General features: G+C 46.3%; 1 protein-coding gene across 1 annotated transcript in view; it reads right to left on the reverse strand.

Annotated features, from left to right (window-relative positions):
• Nucleotides 1-13: 13 nt before the first annotated feature.
• Nucleotides 14-22192, reverse strand: part of GTF3A (general transcription factor IIIA) — a 63361-nt gene continuing 41182 nt past the window's right edge. The window contains exons 2-10 of the mRNA XM_008153391.3: nucleotides 9998-10437; nucleotides 8035-8135; nucleotides 6647-6743; nucleotides 6201-6289; nucleotides 4463-4536; nucleotides 3165-3245; nucleotides 1915-2144; nucleotides 596-655; nucleotides 14-366 (exon numbers count right to left, since the gene is read on the reverse strand). Coding sequence (XP_008151613.2) covers nucleotides 202-366; nucleotides 596-655; nucleotides 1915-2144; nucleotides 3165-3245; nucleotides 4463-4536; nucleotides 6201-6289; nucleotides 6647-6743; nucleotides 8035-8135; nucleotides 9998-10437 — 1337 coding nt within the window. The 3' untranslated portion in view covers nucleotides 14-201. The remainder of the gene's footprint in view (nucleotides 367-595; nucleotides 656-1914; nucleotides 2145-3164; nucleotides 3246-4462; nucleotides 4537-6200; nucleotides 6290-6646; nucleotides 6744-8034; nucleotides 8136-9997; nucleotides 10438-22192) is intronic.

Consider the following 22192-nt stretch of genomic DNA (forward strand, 5'->3'; position numbering starts at 1 on the left):
TTCTGAGAGTAAATACAGGAATACCTCATTTTATTGTGCTTCACTTTACGGTGTTTTACAGATGTTGCATTTTTTCCCCCAAAATCAAAGGCAAGACCCTCCTCCACAAGCAAAAGCATTTCAACTTGCTTTAGTGCACTACATGTTTTAATGCAGTGGTCTGGAACTGAGCTGGCTGGTCTGTGGAGAACAACTGAATATTTAGCTGAGGGTAAGTACTGCAACTGTCGAGAGCACTTTGTCCTCAGTGCAGTTCAGCAACTCTCCAGTTTTAGGCAAAGATAAGCCGTGTCCTTGTTTCCCTTTAGGAGGAATGTATCCACTGAGACGGGAGGACAAACTCCGTTTTCCACGAGCTTGTTTTACCTTTGGAAAAAGGAAAATAATTAGAATTCAAAATAAAAATTACCTGAACTAATTTTACAATAGTTGTACACCCTGATAGGTACACAATACTCCTTTATAAGAAAATAAATACATCCAATTGCTTTCAATAGTGGTGCAGACTCACACAGTAATAATTCTAAATAGATTGTATCTGGCTTCAATCAGCAATTCGTTTTAAAAACAGCTTGTCTATGGCGTCTCAACTTACTTTGAGCTTCATTTTCTTTTTGTCAGGGTCATGCACAACGGCATGCCTAGTGAGACTCTGCTGCAAGGAAAGAAAGAAAAAGTTCTATTTTTAAAACATGGCCATTTGGTATCTATTAACATGAAAACTCCTTGTATTTATTTAAATAAACAGCCTTCTTTCTGTTATGTTCTGTTGAGGGGTGTGGCCTCTACCTACAAGGATTCCACGAGAGGATTCTTCCTCAAATCCTAGACTGAGATCACTGCCTCTTCTAACAACCCAGGTTAGGAATTTATAATCTTGATCTCCTGTGGCTTCTTAGCTCTTTCATAAAGTAAGAGGTTGGGAAAAACTAGTTCTGAATGAACTATTCCAAACCAAAGGAGGTTCATTTCACTGAAGCTATGTCCACAGCATCCCCAAACCAATGGAATATATGGCCAAAGTCTTGCTGTCCTTGATAATGCCGACCACCAGCAGCTCCAAGTTGTGTTCTAATGGTTCAGACCTATGCTGAACCAGCCTCATTTCTCGCTTCAGTCTTCATTGTAATTTACAGTTTAAGTGCTTGTAAGTGCAGCAACCAGAGTGAGAGTCTGCAAAACTGCACAAAACATCTATTATTTTTAAGTGCATATTTAGTATTTCTCTCTTTAAAAGCACTAAATCAGTTCTACGGGGGTAAATGGTTATACCATTTAGTGTCATGTTCCCAACCTACTAAAGTCATACCAAGATGTACACTAGATAGATTCCCAAGTTCTATAGTCCCTCACATCCTTTTGCCCACTTCCCTTCTCAATCCCTACATGAGTGTGGTCTAAAAAGGTGGCTCCTAGGTGATAGCAGCCTAAAAGGATACCTAAAATATCAGCATACTCTTGAATAAGCATTTGGTACCATAAGCCACTGGTTCTCAAATACAGCCCACATGAGAATCACCTAGATCAGCGGTTGCCAGTCCTTCGGACCTCACGGACCACCACGTTGGTTGGCGACTGCTGACCTAGAGGGTTTGTTAAAAAGCATTCCTGGGCCCCTGACCCCCAAGTTTCTGATTCAGCAGGTCTAGAGTAGGGCATGTGGATAGGCATTTTTTGCAAGTTCCCAGGTGACGTTAGTACTCCTAGGCCAGGGCCACACTTTGAGAACCACTTGGCACAGGCAGATCTGGCTGTATAGGAGGCTTTAGTTCAGAGCCACTCCAGTTAAGCAAGAATGGATGGTGCCCTTTCCCACCGCAGGCCCTGGGGCACCATCCTGGAACCCAGGGCTCCTAGGAACCCGGCGAGAAGCCTCACCCTGGAAGGACTGCACCTGTGAGGGTGAGTACTTACTTTCATGGCAAAAGTTTTGCCACAGCCAGCGTGTTCACACACAAACGGACGCCTTTCCTCATGAAAAGAGAGAATATGGCTCTGGAGATTGAACACAGTTGTGTAGGTTCTACCACAGCCTTCTCTTGGACATCGACACACATCCCTTTCTGGGTTATGTGTTTTCATATGTTGCTTCAGATAATCTTTGCGTTTAAATGTTTTCTGGCATACTTCACATATTATTTTCTCTGGCGAAGTAGACAAAAAATTTTAATTTTCCCAGGTATTATCACATAGAAAACAATATCTAATTATATAACATATTCAGTACTTAAAACCTTATGACCTTACTTAAGTCAGAAATTTCAGAGGAAACTAACTCCAGTTTTTATTGCTTGAATATTTATCTCAAGTCTCCCAAGTTCTTATATTACATAAAGTCACTCTTTTTTTATTTTTATTGATTTTTTTACAGAAAGGAGGGGAGAGGGATAGAGAGCTAGACACATCGATCAGCTGCCTCCTGCACACCTCCTACTGGGAATGTGCCCCCAACCAAGGTACATGCCCTTGACCGGAATCGAACCTGGGACCCTTCAGTCCGCAGGCTGACTCTCTATCCACTGAGCCAAACCAGTTAGGGCCATAAAGTCACTCTTGCCAAGGAGCAAGGGTCTCAGCAAGGTAGCTGTGGGCAAAGGGAGAAAATTAAATAGACCAGTTTCCTTCCTTGTCCTCAGTACACAGGGCATTCTTCCCCAAACTGTCCCACAGAACACCAGGACCTCCCCAGCTTCTTTACTTGCCACAGCCTTTAAAATGCTAAGTCTGCAGAGTAGCTCAAAGAGACCCAGAATAGCTCTTCCAAACCTGGGACCATAGGTCTCTATTCTCATTTGTCAAACAGCTGAAGAGCATAGCTCCGCACAAAACATCTATTATTTTTAAGTGCATATTTAGTATTTCTCTCTTTAAAAGCACTAAATCAGTTCTACGGGGGTAAATGGTTATACCAAGCCATTCATGTGTACCTTACCCCTTTTATTTTTCCTTTATTGATTTTTAGAGAGAGAGGAAGGAAGAGGGATAAAGACATAGAAACATCAACGAGAGAGACATATCAATCAGCTGCCTCCTGCATGCCCTGTCTTGGGGATTGAGCTTGCTTCGCAACCTGGGCATGTGCCCTGACTGGGAATCGAACCAGTGACCTCCTGGTTCATAGGGTGATGCTCAACTGCTGAGCCACACCAGACAGGATGCCTTACCTTTATGGGTTTCTCTCACATGTTTCAGAAGCTCTGTCCATGTTTTTGCCACAAAGGAACATTCTTTTTGACATTTATAGCCTATTAAAAAAATAGATAGGTGTGTTGCCTTTTATGAATATTCAATGTAAACAACAATCATAATTTAAAAGGAAACCTACATGTATATGTAATGTTTCTTCTACCTCCCAATAGTATTCTATTCTGTTAGTCTCAAGAGGTGACAGTAAAAAAACTGAGGTGGTATTTTACAGTGAAACCAAACAGTTGCATATCAGGGTACTTCATGTAGGATATGAGCTTAGCAGACTTCCTAAGGCGGCCTCTTTCTCTTTCCTGCTGTTCTAAGCTGACCATACTGCACATGGATGCCCAGCTGCTTTAGTTCCCCCCACCTCCATGGCTCATGGCCCCTCCACCCTCCCTGCCTTATGCTAGCCTCTCTTTTTCCTCAGAAAAAAAGGTGGTCCTTTGTCCTTGGCAAAACACCAACCTTAGAGCTCAGCAGTTATATGCCCACCCCTGGCTTCCTCTAGTCTTACCATCTTGTAAGTTTCATATGGCAAAAAAGAAGCAGGGTACAGCTAAGGAAGAAAATAAACTAGAATAACCAGAGACAAAGACTATGAATAAAAACTGACATTTCGTAAAGCACTAGAATTAGATTAATCAGTCAATGTAACAGCCAGCCTGAGTTTTACCCAACTAAATACCAGATAGAAACAAAGAATAAGGCTGCCTATCACTCTTAGCTACTAGTCTCTTGTTTTAAAAAAAAAAAAAAAAAATCCCATAAAGTCTAGGGCTTGGGAAGTTGGAATATAGATATCAAAATTCCTATATGGAAACGTAAGAGTCAAGTAGTCCGTTTAATAAAGTCTTAAAGTTTCAATCTGATTGCTCCGAAAACTCCAAACTATTTTCTAAACCCTTTGAGCGCTCCTAGGAGAAGCGTGACACAGGAAGTAAGTAGAAGGGGTTAAAACTACTATGAAGAAGCAACGCCTTGGCTGGAGCACCTGCATATCACAAGACACAGCACACGCAGGCACTTGTTCTGAACAACACAATATGGACTTTGAACAGTGACAGCGGAGTGGAAGGATGGACACAGCACACAGCACCTCTTTGGTCAAGAGTGTAAAACCTGAACAAGCAGAATGGTGCCCCGCCTAGTTCCAAGCTGCTCAGTATGATCATGGAATAGAGTAGAAAGCAGCAAGTACTCAAAGACACACACATACACCGTGTGGCTGGTGTGTTAGTAAAGTGAACACTACAAAGGACGACGTACGCACCCTCATGGACCTTCCCGTGTCGCTTCAGCCTGCTGGGTGAAGCAAAGTGTTTCCCGCAGCCTTCGTGGGTGCACCTGGGTTAGCAAGACATGAAGCATCAGCCAGTCCGTTTTCACGGAGAACTACACTTAGAGTAAATAGTACTTTGTCTTATTTCTCCAACCAAAGTCTCCTCTCCCCACAACCAAACCAGTCATATAAATATGAGACCTCATCATAGTTAAAATTCAAATTACCTGACCATACTTGGAGCAAAACAGAGAAAAATGTCACTCTACATTTTTTAGCTTATGTGATCAAATTAAACACTTTTTTTAAATGTTTTTTTTTTATTTTATTTTATTGATTTTAGTGAGGAAGGGAGAGGGAGAGCTAGAAACATCAATGATGAGAATCATTGATTGGCTGCCTCCTGCACGCCCCTTACTGGGGATCGAGCCTGCAACCCGGGCATGGGCCCTTGACCAGAATCGAACCCGGGACCCTTCAGTCCACAGGCCGATGCTTCATCCACTAAGCTCACTGACACACATAGCCATTTCTGATGACACGCGGCCACATGCCAAGGATGAAACATTTGCTGCTCCTGAGGATGAAACATTTGCGACTAGAGTCTTGGAGTTAGTTTTTTCCTCAAAGTGACACACTACCCGAGTTATGCTCAGTTTTTTGGTAAAGTTTGACACACTAAGCTCAAAATGTTGCCCATCACTGCACTAAGCCAAACCGGCTAGGGCTCAAATTAAACACTTTTATCTTTACACTTCTGAAAATATACTCCATGTTTTCATGGTTACAAAAAAGATGACTTAGGTCAGTGGTCAGCAAATTCATTCGTCAACAGAGCCAAATATCAATAGTATAACGATTGAAATTTCTTTTGAGAGCCAAATTTTTTAAACTTAAACTTCTTCTAACGCCACTTCTTCAAAACAGACTCGCCCAGGCCGTGGTATTTTGTGGAAGAGCCACACTCAAAGAGCCGCATGTGGCTCGCGAGCCGCAGTTTGCCGACCACGGGCTTAGGTCAACATTTAAACCTTTCTAAATCGTTTCTATCTAGTTTTTCCAACAATGCTGCATGGGAATGGTATGAAAAGAAAACACAGCAGTAGCTTCACAGCCTCTGGTGAGCAGTGAGAAGGACATGCCATTTCGGCGTTACTGCCACCCGCAGCCCCGGAAGCAGCAGCTCCCAGGCAAAGGGCAGCCTGTGTGAGCGGAGGAAGGCTCCGCCAGCACAGCAGGCCCAGAGTCCATGCTCTTCAAGAGTGACCATCAGTGCAGGCAGTCGGGATTCCTCAATGCCCTTGGCACATCTATTCTAATGTTTCCTGTCACCCTTTCCTGTTCCTCAAGAAACCCTCTGTAATGCAGGCTAAGCAACACTGCTTTTGTTTTTTAGGTAAAGAATAGCTAGGGTCTTCATAATGACATGTCATATTATTGATCAGGCTCTATTTGAATAGTTAAGTCATTTATTAATCTTCCCTTCAAGCTTAACCACAATTGTACTAATCTTACAAAGTATTCTGAATCATATTAAATATTTCTTTTAGAGAAACAAGCAAAATTGAACTTTTGGAATAGTCCAAAATATAAAGGGGCGTACACTATACATGGTAACAGAAAAATACTGATTAATAAACTGTTTCAGAACATTTGTACCCAACCTTTGCATTTCAGTTTACTCCCCCCTGAAATGTGCGATGTGGATTTCACCCGGGAGAGTACCTACTTGAACAGTGGTTCATTGGTATGCTGGCACTGATGGGTTTTCAGCTGCTGATGTTTCCTAAAGGTCTTCTTACAGCCTTCAAAAGTGCACTGTTCAGTAAAGGTTTGTTAGTCTTGAAAAACATCAAAGAACAGTTCATAACAATACTCAAGATAAAAATAATGTGGAGATTATAAACTTGCGACTTTCACCCATTTAGTTACGGTAAAATTCTTTGTCAAGAAACTTTGAAGACAGATATTTTTCATTTGGGGTAATCTACCAATAACATACTTTAATTAGCACAATAATGTTTGCTTTCAAAATAAAACAATTATTATGATAGCATGTACCAGGCTAAATCCAGATATTTGACAGACAAAATTTGGTTGATGAAACTTTTAGAAAGAGACAATAAGCATAAAAATATTCAGAGAATTTAAGCATAGAATATCATTCTTACTTACCACATATTGTTTTTGTTGGTTTTCATGTTTGTGTTCAAAATGTTTCTTCAAGTTTGATTTTGTGTTGAATTTTTGGTCACAGCCACTAGCTGCACAACTGTGAGAAATTATAAACCCAAATATTAACAAACGAAGGGAAGAAAATTTTAAGATTTCATAAAAGCTAATTATTCCAAAGTATCATATAAAATAGTCTTTAACAAATTCCAAAGTGTAAACCACATCATGTAGACCTCTCTGTTTTGATGTGACACCATGTAACAAGATGAACTTCATGCGAGGCTTCTGAAATAAGGCACACGGCATCAGACTCCTTTGTACAATGGGCATGTTAAGTGAAAAGCCAAGCAAATAAAGGGCTACCTTTTTTGTGTATAAAAAGGGAGTGGTATAGACAGGAAGAACCTATAGTTATATTTGCTTGTATATGTATGAGAAACGCTAAAAGTTACATAAAACTAAAAATGTTGTCACTTGCCTTGGGAGTCCATGGGGAATATTGGGTGGGTAGGAGCAGGGGTGGAAGGAAACATTATGTACCCGAGTCCCTTTTTATGCTTTTCTGAACAAAGTTACTGTACACTGTTACATATAATGAAAGAAAAAAGTGGGTCTGGGTAGATACGCAGGATGAATGAGAAAAGTGAGGAGGATTTCCCTAGTTTCATAGAGATCATCTGCATTAATTTTTCTAGCTGTATAGCATTCCACTATGGTGATACACTTTAAACCCTTTGCACTCGCTTTTTTTCTCGATTCCTTTGTTCTAATGCTAACCGTGTCGAGTCACACTCGACATCCGAGTGCAAAAGGTTAACCCCCCTGATGGGCACACTGTTTGATTCCAATGCTTTGCTACTATTAATAATGTTGCACATGACGGTGTACATGCCTTTAACACAGGAACAAGTGTATTTGTAGAATAAAATCCCCAAAGTGAAATTTCTAGAACAAAGACCATATTCCAGCCCTATTTTCCAACTCTGAAAAGCTCGACTTCTTTAAGCTTTTACCTCTTATCCCAGCAGTGTATCAATTCAGAAAAACCCTGACAATGCAGAGTCAATAACCTGCCAAGCAATCATTTTCCATCTGGTCTAAACTGTGTATGTTTCATGTTTGATTCCCATTCAGTGGACACTTTAAAGGAGATGAGAGGATGCAAATGCAAGAGAACTTCAGATTAACTTCTTCCTGGAGTTATTAACACAAATTACCCACAAGACCTTTACTCATTCCACACATTTAAAACCTGGTCTCCTCTTACGTCAGGAGATGCGAATGAAGCTTCACATTCTCTTGATCTTGAGGTAACAATCAATCAGTTTTCTTACCAGGTCAATGTACCACACAACCATTTCAAAGCTTCAACCCAGTTCTCTACTTACACAAAAGGCTTTTCTCCAGTGTGAAGCAGGGCATGGCGGCTCAGGTGGTAGTCCCTGACAAAGGCTTTGCCACACCCTTCATGGTCACAAACAAATGGTCTCTAGCAGGAAGGAAAGAAGAAAAATGTGTCAATTCTGCCCACATTAGTAACTCTAGTATTATCTAAAGGCCTCAAATGTCTAGTCGGCAAGGCCATGGACTCTGTCTCCACAGATGGTTTTCACTAAGTATCGAGCAGCTGCTACACTAAGGCCAGACAAGGTTGTCCTGCATGCAGTTACACATCCATGTCACAACTTCTCAACAAAGTCACTGCAGCAGACCTTGCTCCGTGAATAGCATATGCAATAAGCGGGCAGCCTTCACAGTTGGTTATTCTGCTCCTAACCTGACACCTGGCTTTAAGTGCAACCCCCTCTTAAGATTACTTGCCTATTAGCATGGCCTGTGTACACAGATCTCCACCACAGCATGGGTATACCCATCCAAAGGCTAGGGGAGAAGAATGCAGGTGCTGCCTAATTCTGGACAAGACCAGTGCCTGTGCTAAGGAACAGATCCACAGAACTTTGCAAAACTCCTGTCACGGATTAGACTCAATCAGTATTTGTCGAATTAACATGTGAGATATGGGGCAACAAAGACTTCAATTTTTCCTGTAGGAAGGAAGTGCCAATAGCCAAAATATGACACACATGTCTAAAATTAAAGGTAAAGTCTAATTTGGACATACTGGCTGTGCAGCTCAGATCTGGAGGGATAGGATGGGTAAGAGGAAGATCAGGAGGCAAAGGATCATGCATGTCATGAGTGAACCCAGTCACTGGGCACGCCTGCCGAGAGAACAGTAGAGGCAGAAGGTAAGCCAGTGAAAAGGGTCAGAGGAAGAGGAAGAGAACTGGAGGAGAAGGTCCCAAGAAGGAAATGGTCAGCCTTTATGCTGGAGTTGGTAAGGAGAATGGGTGTCATTAGAGGAGTGTCCCCTAAGTTCGGTAGGTGCTGGGAGCAAAGGCAAGGACTGCAAGGCCTCTAACTTAAGAAATTCAGGGCCTTTAGCTGAGGCAGGGAGAAGCCAGGCTCTGCCAAAGACTGGAAAACTGGGCAGATTCCTTGGCCTCCATGAGTCCCACTTCCATCAACTGTATTCCTCCAAAATATTTCCATTGCCCTCCAAGTAAAACACACACTCCAAACCATCTGTACCCTGGCCTACACATGATCCCACCAAGCCTGGTTCTCAGGGCTTCTCTTGTACGGTCCCCCCAATAACACTGGCCTGCCCCCCCGATCCCCAGCACTACAGCCTCTCCCTGCAGTTTTCTTGGTCCAGGCTGTTTTCCCCTTAAATGGCTGCATAGCTGGATCCTTTCCTTCTCAGTCAGAACAAGAGGCCTTTCCTAAGCACCTTCCAGCAGCCCTCAATTTACCGCGTCTCCTACCGATTCCTTTACCTGTCCTGCTTAAAGCATAAGGCCCGTGACCACGGAAGCCTTGCCTGTCCACTGCTCTCTCTCTCCAAGGCTAGGATGGTACTGTGTTTTGAAAGAATGTCTGAATGCCGCTTGCTAAACCTCCAGGGAATTATCCTCCACACAAGTTCTGGGAGAGAGGTGCTGAAGGCAGGTGTCTATGGGATGAGTCGTGCAGTATTTGCAGATTACCAGGAGGTAGTGATTGGCCAAAACTCAAGATGAAAGAAGGGGAAAAGTTTGCTCTGTCAGCCCCGGGGCCCAAGGCAAGGGTACCTCGGTGCTAGAACGTCTTGTCTACCTCCTCCGCCGCTGCCCTAACGGAAGGCGTGGCTGATGCCTCTGTGGTCCACGTGCCAAAGCTGAACGCTTCTTGCAAAGCCAGGCCAGCGACCCAGCGCACCCACGCGAGCGGACCCCACCTGGCGGGCCCTGTCACCAGTCCCTGGGCCTGGACGCCCGGTCCCTCGGTCCCCGCCTTCGGACCCTTTACCTCCCCCGTGTGCTTGCACAGGTGCGCGTCTAACTTCCAGGCCTTGTTGTAACTGGCGCTGCAGTTGGGGAAGGAGCAGATGAACCTGCTAGGAAGCGCGGGGAGCGGCGGGGCGGGGCTCTCGCCGGCCCTGACGAACGCGTCGGCGATGGTCAGGGATAACACCGCCGCAGCGACGGACGCCGGCGGCTCCAGGGCGCCCAGGGCCTGGCGCTCAGCCACGTGCCGAGGAACGTGCGGGACCCGGAGGGCGCGGCCCACGCCCGGCCCAGCGCCCGCGGCTCTCGGAGAACCTACGCCGGACTCGGCGCACTTCCGGGACTGCGGCGCCTTCCCAGGGCGCAGGCGCGCAGGCAGCAGGCTCCGCCCCCGCGGGCGCCCCGTTCGCGCGTGCTCAGGAAAGCCCCTCGTGGGCAGCGTCCCTCCAGCTCCTAGGCTTCCTCCTCCACAGCAGAAGGCACTTGGGCCTCAACAGATTGCGAGGCACGGATTCAGTGTGACGTGTTTCCCCGCCGCCACCACCCTGTTCAAAGTACTAACCTTGCAAAATGTAAACTATCCTGTTCTTACCACGTTGTCCGTTTGTCTTCTTTATGGATTCGTTTCCTGGCCTGCAATCAACATGCTTCCTCTGTAAGCCCCACAGCAGTGCTTCCTAAACTTGGCTGCAGATTAGAATCACAGGGAGACCTTTTAAAACTCCTAACCCCGGGCCGATTAAATTACAATTTCTGGTAGTGGGAAACCAGAACCAGCGCTTGAGAAACTCCCTGGGTGACTCCACTGCAGAAAGGTTTGGGAACCACTTCCTAAGGTCTTGCTGCTCAAAGTGGGATCTGTGGATCCTCAGCCTCATTAGAAATCACCTCAGATCCATTTGAATCAGAGAGACTCGGGGTGATTTGACGACATTAAAATTTGAAAAGCACTAGAGGCTTGAAGGATGTTGTGTATCTTGATTTATGAAGACCACGTGTTTAAAGGCTGTCCTTAGGTGAGAATAATGTGATGGGTGGCCTGATGTTCCTCCAGGTCTGTATTTTTCACAGCCTGCATCATTCCAAATCATTACGCAAGCCCTTGTCCGAGTCTGATGAACAGGTTCCAACAGAGACCAAGTCAGTGTCCAGCAGTCAGCCCTGACCTGGACTCTTCCATTAAACTCACTCCTGAGCTTCAGTCTTCACATCTTTAAAGTGGAGATGATGCTAATAACACCTGTCACACGAGGACTGAGAGGGTGTCTGGGACATGCGCCCACTTGTTGCTCTCCTCATTGGCCACTCCAGCCCCTCTCCAGGGTACAGGTCCACACACATTCCCCCTACAGCTCTGGAAGTCTTAAATAGTTTCCCTTGTGTTGAATCTTTTCTCACCTTTATACTGGACTGTTAATACCCACCTGTTACAGTCATTTTTTGAATGAATGAGATTATATTTCATCTCCACCCCCTGTGCTGGCACTTTTACCACCAACTTTTAGTTTTCCCAACAACGATGCTTGTAAAGCCGCTTATAGGATCCAGGCCAGGCATTTTTTCCCTCTTTTTCTTTCCTGTGAACTGATCCATTGCTCTACCTCTTTCCTCTCTGCAGTTTACTCCTCAGTGTGTTTTCTCAGTGTCCCACATTTCTCAATGATGAGTAGAGTTTTATTTTTATTTGCACATCATGCAGTGACCTCAAACACCACATAATTTGTAAGTCAATCTCACCATCTCCAACTGTCCAACTGGCTATCTCTCTCTCTCTCTCTCTCTCTCTCTCTCTCTCTCTCCATCCCACTCTACCCCCTACTTCTTATCTCTCCCTCTCCTCCCCTTCCCCTCTCTCTTCAGGCTTCAGGCCCTCACAGTCTGATCATCCCTGCCTTTCTCTCCAGATCAGCTTCTTCTATAAGACACAGAGTTTGCCGAGGGTTTGGGTCAACCCATGCAGCCTGGACCTGACATAATCTGGCTCCTTAACACCCCCTGGCTAATGACTCGGGAAAGAGTCTTCAGCCCACCTGGGGCTCAGGCTCTTTCCCAAACAACGCAAACAGCTTCAGCCTGGAAGTGATAAGACTGTGGTTCTTGTGGGTTAACCTAGACATAACTCTGGCATACCTGTTCTAGCTAGAAGATTGTGTCCACTTGCCTCAGCTTTGCACCTGCCCTTTTCCATGTAACTTTGTTCCTCCCATAAAGGAAACTGGAGATATTTTCTCTCTCCTTAACTCTAAGCTCAACTGTGTGACTTACTTTGGCCAGGCAAACAGTTTATTCTTGCATTACTATTTGTCATTGTATTATTTTCCATATGAACAACTGTAAACCTTCTTTTGCCCCACCCTATATATATTATGTATTATAGTATCTTCATTTTCTATTCTCACACCCAATAAAATAAACCATCCTTCCTTAAAGCCATCTAATACCTAGAGACCCTCAAACTCAGCATATTTGAAACTGCTCTCCTCTTCCCCTCCCCCTTCACCAAAACCTTCTTTTTCCAATGAGCGTGTTCAGTGTCCACCCAGCTTACAGAGCCCATGGCTGTGTTCTCCTCTCACCCCCTGCATTAATAAAATGCCCATCACTGTTGGTTTTACCTCCCCAGCTTCAGTCACACCCAAGCAGGACCCGGAACCTTCAAGTTTCCATGTTGGCTGTGAACCCATCAGAAAAGGGGTGTCTGGGATCACATCAGTCTACTCCCCAACCATGCAGAGAATTCTGCTCAGAGGCCATCCTTCCCCAAACTGTTCCAGAGCTCCCAGTTCTCCCCCAGAGCTTCTAACAATAACCAACATAGTATTTAAGAGAAAAAGTTATCCTATCTAATAAAAGAGTAATATGCAAGTTGACCCTCATTCCAACACACAAGATGGCCTCCCCCATGTGGTAAAAGATGGCTGCCCCCATGTGGACACAAGATATCCCCCACAAGATGGCCGGCAGGGGAGGGCAGTTGTGGGCAATCAGGCCAGCAGGGGAGGGCAGTTGGGAGGGACCAGGCCTGCAAGGGAGGGCAGTTGGGGGTGATTGGGCCTGCAAGGGAGGGCAGTTAGGGGTGACCTGGCCGGCAGAGGAGGGCAGTTGGGGGCGACCAGGCTGGAAAGGGAGGGCAGTTAGGGGTGACCAGGCTGGCAGAGGAGGGCAGTTAGGGGCAATTGGGCTGGCAGGGGAGCAGTTAGGCATCGATCAGGCTGGCAGGGGAATGGTTAGGGGGCGATCAGGCTGGCAGGCAGAAGCGATTAGGGGCAATCAGGAAGGCAGGCAGGCGAGCAGTTGGGAGCCAGCCCACCAAGATCAGGCCTAAATGGGCAGTCGAACATCCCTCGAGGGGTCCCAGATTGGAGAGGGTGCAGGCTGGGCTGAGGGACACACACCCCCATGCACGAATTTCGTTGTCCAGGCCTCTAGTATAGTATAATTAGAAGGGAGAGCCCTGGAGTCAGGAAGGCAGACTACGAGACCATTGTTGTCAGTAGAATGGGAGGTCTGGGCTCGAGAGGATGACCATGAGACCAGAAAAGGAGGCAGATAGGAGACATTCATCTGCACGGGTAAAAAGGTAATTCAGTGATGATGGCAGTAATTAGAAGCATGGGCTCTATAGTTTTGCAGATCTACTTTGAATCCTGGCTCTACCATTTACTTTTGACAAGGAAACAATTATTTAGTCCCTCTAAACTTAGTCTGTGTAATGGGGGTGATACCTATGCCACAGGGTTGTTTTGAGAATTATATGAGACAATTAATTCATGTGAGATGCATAGCACATAATAAATAATTTAAAATAGTGGCCTTTATTCCCCCCCCCCCCCCCCCCACACACACACACTTGCTTCTGGCTTATGCCTTTCATTCCTAAACTAGAGTTGTGACTGACAGACTTCCAGGATAGCCCCAATAATCACTGTTTCCTGATATCCATGTCCTTGTGTAATTACCCCTCTCCTTGGGTATGGACTGGACCTTGTAAACTGCTTCTAACTAATAGAATATGGCAAAAGTGATGGGATATGCTAGAATATGGAATATTGGGACTTCCATTTTCCTAGTAGACTCTCCTCCATTATCTTCTTGGCTTGTGTACTTTGATGGAATGAGCTACCATATTGGCGAAGCCCACCAGACAAAGAATTGAGGGTGGCCTCAGTCCAACAGCCACCTAGGAACTGAGGTCCTCAGTCCAGCAGGACTGAATAGGAACTGAATCCTGCCAACGGCCATGTGGCTTAGAAGCAGATTTTTCTTCAGTGGAGCCTTCAGGTCAGATCCCAGCCCTGGCTGGCCATCTCCTTCATTGCAGCCTGGGAGAGACCCTGAAGCAGGGAACCCAGTTAAGCTATGCCCATATTCCTGACCCCTGATATTACTCTAAGATATTAAATGCATGTTGGTTTAAGCCACTAAGTTTGGTAATTTGTTATGTAGTATAACCAATACATAAAGTCAAAGTCTTTTATTACATAAAATAACTCCTGACCTGGTGGTCCTGAACTCACACTAAAGAGAGAGCATCTGAACAAAGAGGGTTCTGACGAGAGGGCCTCTGACTCAGCATCCAGCCATTATATAAGCTTCTTTCTAATAAAAAAAAACAACAAAACAGATTCGTGTTAAGACCAAATGAGCGTAGTTATGGTGATAACTGGACACATAATAGCTCAAGTGTGGACTTCCCTGGCAGATCTCAATGTATAGTTCGTTCAACTTCAATTTTACTCTAATCTCTGAATGTTTACTTCTCCCAGATGGGTCCAGCACAGCCAAGGTGGTTATTTATATAAGGCCATTGTCCTTGTGCTTGGCAAGGAACCTAGACATCATCCATGAAACACGCCTGTAACTTAAGCAGAACCACATGCTCTTCTTTTACAGGCGTGCAGTAGGAAGACCTTTCGATTGGGTCCCAGTTGCCACTAACTACCTGAGTATGACTTTGGGCAGCTCTCCCCAACCGGCTTTGCCTCATCTATAAAACAGAGGAGACCCCTCCTACCTCCCTCACAGAGTTGCTACATAAGAACTCAGCAGTTAACTTCTCTGTGCCTCAGTTTCTTCATCAGTCAACTGAGGACAATAGTACCTACCTCGCAGGTTGTGAGGATTAAACAAGAAAATACATGTAGCCCTGGCTGGTGTGGCTCAGTTGGTTGGGCCTCATCCCCATGCACTGAAAGTTTGCAGGTTCGAGTCCCACCTAATCAGGGCACATGCCTGCATTGTGGGCTCGATCCCCAGTAGGGGGCATGCAGAAGGCAGCCAATTGATGTTGGGTTCTCACATCGATGTTTCTCATTCTACTTTTCCCTTCCTCTCTGTCTAAAAATCAATAAAAAATCTTAAAAAAAGAAAACATGTAAAGCACATAGAAAAATGGGTGACTCAGAGGAATTGCTCAGTGGATGTCAGCTTTCGTCACCATTGTTACTATGATCTGTGTGGACACCTTTGTCAGCCATGAAGTGCTGTACATCTATCTGTAAATTGTTACTGACACTAAGTTCTCAAAATATTGGCTCAAACAAAGAGTGAATGAATTAGCTCTATGACATTGGTCAAGGTCAGCCCCAAATGAGCTAGAAGACAACAGTTAAGAAAAGTTCCCTCCACTTTGCCTCAAGATTGAGCAAGAGAGATTCCACCTTACTGGCCGACCGGCCGGTAGCTATAATGTGCGATGACCACCAGGGGGCAGATGTGCAACACAGGAGTTGCTGAGCTGTGGTGACTTGACAGCTGCAGTTCTCAGGGACGCACCTGGAACCAGAGAGGAGGGAGCCTGATTCTGGTGTGTGTCACCTGAGAACTGCCCCCTTGCAATCCAGGACCCTTACGGGGATATTGGGAACCCCTCAGGGCATGTCAGAGAGCCGGTTTCAGCCCAATCCCCGCAGGCCAGGCCGAGGGACCCCACCTGCCGGAGGGACCCTGCTCACTCCGCAGACAACCTTCGAGACGCAGTGCCACCCCAGGTGTGGCCGGCCAGCCAGGGAGGGATTGTGGGAAGTTGGCCCCAGGATATGTCCAACCCATCTCGCCCAGTCCCACCCCACTGGCCACCTTCTAATTAATTTCCTTTCAATGTGCACAAATCTGTGCACTGGGGCACTATCTATACTAATAAAAGGGTAATATGCAATTAGACTGGGTCGACTGGCCATCTTCCGGACATCTGACTTCCTTCCAGACAAAGCCATGGTGGTGGGGGCCAAGGCAGAGGCAGTTAGGGGTGATCAGGACTGCAGGGGAGAGCAGTTAGGGGCGAGATCAGGCCTGCAGGGGAGGGCCATTGGGGGCAACCAGGCCAGCAGGGGAGGGCTGTTGGGGGTGACCAGGCCAGCAGGGGAGGGCAGTTGGGGGCATTAGGCAGGCAGGCAGGTGAGTGGTTAGGAGCCAGTGGTCCTGGATTGCGAGAGGGATGTCCGACTGCCAGTTTATATAAGGCCATTGTCCTGTGGTGGGATCCGACCTAAACCAGCAGTCGGACATCACCCTAGGGGTCCCAGATTGGAGAGGGTGCAGGCTGGGCTGAGGGACACCCCCCCTGTGCATGAATTTCGTGCACTGGGCCTCTAGTTTCTCAACAAAATCCCCACCAACATCCCTCAGTGAGCCTCCAGGAGTTACTGATTATCTAATTGCCCAATTAGGAGAGGTCCCTCAGGCTGTCACCTGTATCTCTGTCCTTGCTCCCAGGTGTATTGTGAGAAGATTTCTCACCCTCTCAGCATCTGCGTCTGTTCTTTGAATGTCCCCACATGGGCCTTTGGAATCATCCAGTGCTTAGACCCACAACCATTTTGGTTTGTGGTTGTCCACTCATCGTGGGTTCTTGGTTTACTTTAGGGGTAGAATACATCCATGCCTCTTCAGCTCCACTGCCACCATCTCCGCCCAGTGTGCCATCATCTCACCTGATCTCTAGGTGCATCCCACAACCAGACTCACCTTCCCAAATATTTTTCTCCGCACTATGGTGTAAGGGATCCTTCCCAGAATCAGGGATTTCAGGGGTGTCCCATAGCCTTTGGGATAAAGCTCCACCTGCAGGTGCCTCGCAAGGCGTCAGAGAAGCCAGCATTACCTCCCAGCCTCCTTTCTCACTTCCATCCATCCAAGCCCTCTGAGCGCCCTTCACTGCTCACACCTGCCATCTCTCACTTCCCTCAGACTTCCCACATCCTCCTCACCTGGCTTGTATCACTCTATCCTTCTTGCACCCTGCTGTCTCTCACAAGCAGCAAATGTCAACTATCAGGTGGCAGCTTGGGGGTCAATTCCTCCAAAGAGCTTGGCATTGACAGACATGCTCCAGCTGGCCAAGAGGCCTACTCCATACCCCACCGGACTCTGCACCTCCCTCCTCACAGCGCTCTGCACACTTGTCTAACTGACCTCCCCCAGCAGCTCTTTGCAAGCTCTGGAGGGTGGGATCCACGTCTCCTCGTCACCTCTGGTTCCCCAGCACCTAGGACAGAGCCGGGCACAGGGCAGGCGCCAATAAATATTTCTTGACTAAATCAATACCTTTCCTACCACTGCTATGGAGCAGCAGAAATAACAGTGGGAGTTTGTAAGGAATTTCCCTTAGTCAAACATTTGCTGGTCCACATGAAACATTAATTTTGGGCTTAAACAAAAGACTTAGTGATCGCTTTCTGGAATTCCAATGATGTTTTAAATTTTCTCTCATGCTTCACAAGTTTCCTGTATTCTGTAAATTGACTTTGAAAACCTCCCTCCCCGCCTCCCACCCACCCCCACACACACCCTTTTCTTCTCAATTATTTTAGGTTAATTTTTGGCCAATTTCTATACAAAGTACTTGTTTAATCCTCATTCAATCCTCCCGCTAAATTTTTAAGGAAGACATTATTATTCCTTCACACAGGTCAGGAAGCCTCGTGTCCTTGACACGTTCTGTGTCAGCTAAGTCATATATTAGAAATTATATGAAGATTTGCCACCGTTGCATATGGGGGAGAATTTAAGGCAGGGCGGGCACCCTCATTTGGAGGCTGACACAGCATGCAACCTACACTGATTCGGCCTGTGGTTTTCCATGACACTCTCAGTGACTGGAGCAGACCCAGAATTTTCCAAGGTGGTGCAGGCACTGCTCTTAGCACTGGGAAGCCGACCGATGAACAAAACAGGCCCAGGCCCTGCCAGGGTGCAGGCACCAGATGCTGCTGTTACCTGGCACGGAGGGCAGCCAAGGGCACTGGGTGCCTGTGGGGGGCAGAGGAGAAGGTTTCACTCCCCAGAAAGGGAGGCTGAAGTCACAGCTTCGCCGCCTGCTCAGGGCTCTGGTCCTTCACAAAGAGGAGTTTACCCTGGAGCCCATGTTGCTTCTGAGAAGAAACCATGCAGAGCCATCTTGTGGTGGGAAAAAGGCACCGGTTTCAGCCTGAAAACTCTACGGGCTTTTGTATGACACCAAATGTGTAATACCTCTGCATACTACTGTTCCTTGATTCCTCCCATACCCCAGGCAGCGTTTTAAAGCGGTCAGCAAATGTTGACAGCCATCTCCACTTGTCCCACGAACACATTTACCACAGGTAATTAACTTAACTGCCTGATAAAAATGTAATGGGCGTGTTGTAATGCCAGCCATTGTCTGAAAAGAGTTTGACAGAGTGAGTTATGTTGCCTCCTTGGTTATCTTTATTAGGCACATAATCAAATCCAAATTTGGTCATCCATTTGTGATTTGATTAAAGTAAACAGCTAAATTGGGGAATCATAGATCTTGAAAGATTGAGTGTTTGCCTCAATTGTGTGGTTTGGATTTTTGTTTGTTAGAAAATAAGAGATTGGTCAGATGGCTCTTGGTTGCTGCCAGATGCTGTGCAGCTGCATTCTCGGAGGCATAGACCCCATTCGTCAGAGAGGACACAGGCCTGGAGTACCCATCTGGATGCTTGAAGGATACCTGTGTCTCTTGGAAGCTTCAGTCACGTGAGCCTTTTCTTGTATTGCAAACAGCAGCCACACACACTGCAGTCTATGGGGCACATTGAACGGGCCCCTACCCCCACCTGGGGCACAGGCGACAGACCTAACTGGCGACTGCCAAGCAGCCTCTGCCCAAACACCTGCTGATCCAAGCGCCGTCGTCACCTGGTCGGCAGGGCAGTGATGAAGCAGCCTGGACAGTGCCGAAGGGCTCCATCATGTGGCTGGCGATGCACCTGTGCATTTCTGCCCACTGACTTCAGCTCTCAAGTAAGCAAGTCACCTCTCACCCGAGCTCAGGGGCCTGGACACCTCCTGTCCTGGACACCTATTACACCCTCCTGTCCTGGACACCTATTACAAGAGACTTAATGTGATGACTGATGAGGGCTTTTCTCACTACCCAGAGAGTAGTCACAAGGCTCCAGAGGCTTCCTCTGATTTGGGCCACTTCTAAGTCACCTGCCCAAGCTGGGAGGAGGCGGCCCCTGGGCTGTGTTTAGGCCATGAACAATGAGACATAGTTCAACATTTCCAGACACCGAGGAACGCCTCTAAGCCAGACCTGGGGAGAATCTGCTACAAATGGCCTTGGTCATGCTTTTGATGTCAGCTAAGACAGAATTCAGTTAGATTTTTGAAACAAGTAGTTTTCCCCGTGTCCTTAAGACAACCTAGAATGCTTCCTGTTCCTCCACACTGGCCTGACCTTTGCCCAGCAGACGCAGAGGCGCCTGTCCAACCTCAGCCCCTGGGCCCATGGTTCAGCTCCTGGCTCTACCGGTCTCACCCTGTCATCTCATTGTTCCACCTGTGCCATGTAACACCCCCCCACATCTCCCCAGGGAGATAGTAAGTGCCACGAAGGCAATGGGCAACAAGTATAAAACAGGATTCATTTGTTTGTTTAACAAATACTGAGGGCCTGCTCTGGGCCAGTCACTGCTCGAAGCCCTGGGAAGACAGCAATAACCAGACAGGCCAAGACCCTGTTCTCGTGGAGTTTCCATTCCAATGGAAGGCAGACAATGAACAAAGAACTACATCACATTCTAGATGTAGAACTTGAAGCATGGTCCAAGGTCACCCAGGAATCTCGGGGCCAAAGATGGGAGTAAAATCAGAGTCTTCAGTGATGAGCGTCAGCCAGACTTCCCAGCTTCCAAGTCTACTGTGCTCCAGGGCACACTGATGTCCTGCACTGGGTAGCACGTCTGCAGACGAGGTTCCGGCTCAGAATCTGTGCAGCTCCCAACATCTTAGGAATCCAGGCTCCAATGCAGCAATTCTCACAAAATGTGCAGCATTTGTCCCACTGCGGGACCTGCTTAAGGATGGGGCTTGGCCATGACAAGGCTATTTCCGGCTGCCTGTTTACTCCTTGTAATGCTCACCTCCACACGGCGGCCCACCGGCAGGAGGATGTCTCCGCTGCTGAGTTCAGATTACCCTCAGCAAATACAGTTCACTCTAGAGAGCAAACAGGATCACCCAGGTACCTTACGGGTGAGAGGGAAGGAACTTTACCCATCATTAATGTTTTACTACCTTTCAAAAAGTACAACCTTTAACCCCCAAGTCAGCTCTAAACTGAAGCTGAGGAGGTCCGGCTGCGGGGGCCATTCCGGGTGCCGGTCTGTCACCGGGCCAATGCTGTTTCGATCAGGAGAAACAAATAAACAGAAAGATAAGCTCTTACAATGCACGCGAAGCAGATCGAGAACTTCCCAAGCAGAGATAACTGGTTGCTAGGCCTCTGTAGAGACCAACCTAAGGGAAGCCCTTCCAAGGCCTGGAGAAAGTGTGGCCTCGTGCTAACTGCAGAAATTCTGTGATGGACTTGGCCCTGGCACCAACTCACTGATGGAACCTGAAGAACCTGTGCCTCCACAAAGATGCCATACCTGTCCTACCTACCGGAGAGGGCTTCATTTAGCACAATGACTCCAAAGTCTGAGCCAAGCTGGGTGGAAAGAGCATTTACATGTGAGATGTTAGGGAGGCCACGGAATTCCCCGGAATCCGGTGTTGCCTGCGCTTACCTGGATGCACAGGCCACTTGTGCTGAACCCTGCCTTCCTTTTAGACATGGAAACAGGACAGGTATTCCAGACACTTTTGTTTTTATTGATGACTAATGCCTAATTATTTGTGACCTAAGAAGTGAGTCCTCAGGAGTTGGTACAATTTATTATTTATGAACTAAAATTAGCACAGGACTAAAATATACTGAGGGTTCCACTTCAGTTCCCAGGAGTCTGGCTGCTGAGCACGGCTTGGCTCTGTGGCACAGCCGGCAGAGCTGGGGTTCCTGCAGTTGGGGGGAACACTGTTATTCGTGCTGTCTTGAGGTGGTCATGCCTTTTACAATTGCTGCAATTCTTGCTTTTAAATTATAACTTACTGTTGGTTCAGCGCCTTTACTGTCAATTCAGTTGGTTGTGTGTTGTTAGATCGGTGCAGCATCTGTCTGCACGTTCCCAGTAACTACAGGTTAACGCATAAATGCATTGAGGTTCAAAGTTGAACCACCACACCCTTATAGCTAAATTAGAAATGTGCATAATTCTGCTGAATGTATTTGAGGAGCTCTTTTTCTATGCCATATGAAAACTGATTGAGGTAGGTGGGCCAGGAGGTTTTTAGCTTGTCAAAGTGGGTTGCTCTCAAAAAAGTTTTGCAGGCCACTGTCCTAGAAGTCTGGAATTACACTGTACCAGTGTGTGCAGAAGTATGCTAGTAGATATTATATGCTAGTAGATATTAGCAACCAGCTCCCAGGGGTAAAAGTGTGAGTGTGTGTGTGTGTGTGTGTGTGTGTGTAATGTGTTTAACATATAAGTTTATTATAAATTTTCCTGAGGTAGATGTGTGACACACAGTTTATAAATAAAATAAAAAATTCAATACTCATGATTATAAATTCCACATAGCCAATTGATTCTCACAGAATCTTCTAGTTGATTCTTGTTGAATTAGTGTACTATATTGCAACTGATAAACAAGGGTAGTTCCTACATAAATGTTAGTTGACATCTTTGTTTAAGAGTTAGACAAAAGTAAAACAACAAAGACTATGTCTAAACTTCAGTTATTTATTAATGATATATGTGAATTCTTTGCTAAATCAGATAACATTTTTAGTTTCTTGGCTATTCACAATTTAATAGCTATCCACATACACAAGTTTAATATGGATTATTAACATTTTCTCCACCACTTTCATAGGTCTAGACCA

The sequence above is a fragment of the Eptesicus fuscus genome, chromosome 7 (assembly GCF_027574615.1).
Source record: "Eptesicus fuscus isolate TK198812 chromosome 7, DD_ASM_mEF_20220401, whole genome shotgun sequence".
Taxonomy (NCBI): domain Eukaryota; kingdom Metazoa; phylum Chordata; class Mammalia; order Chiroptera; family Vespertilionidae; genus Eptesicus; species Eptesicus fuscus.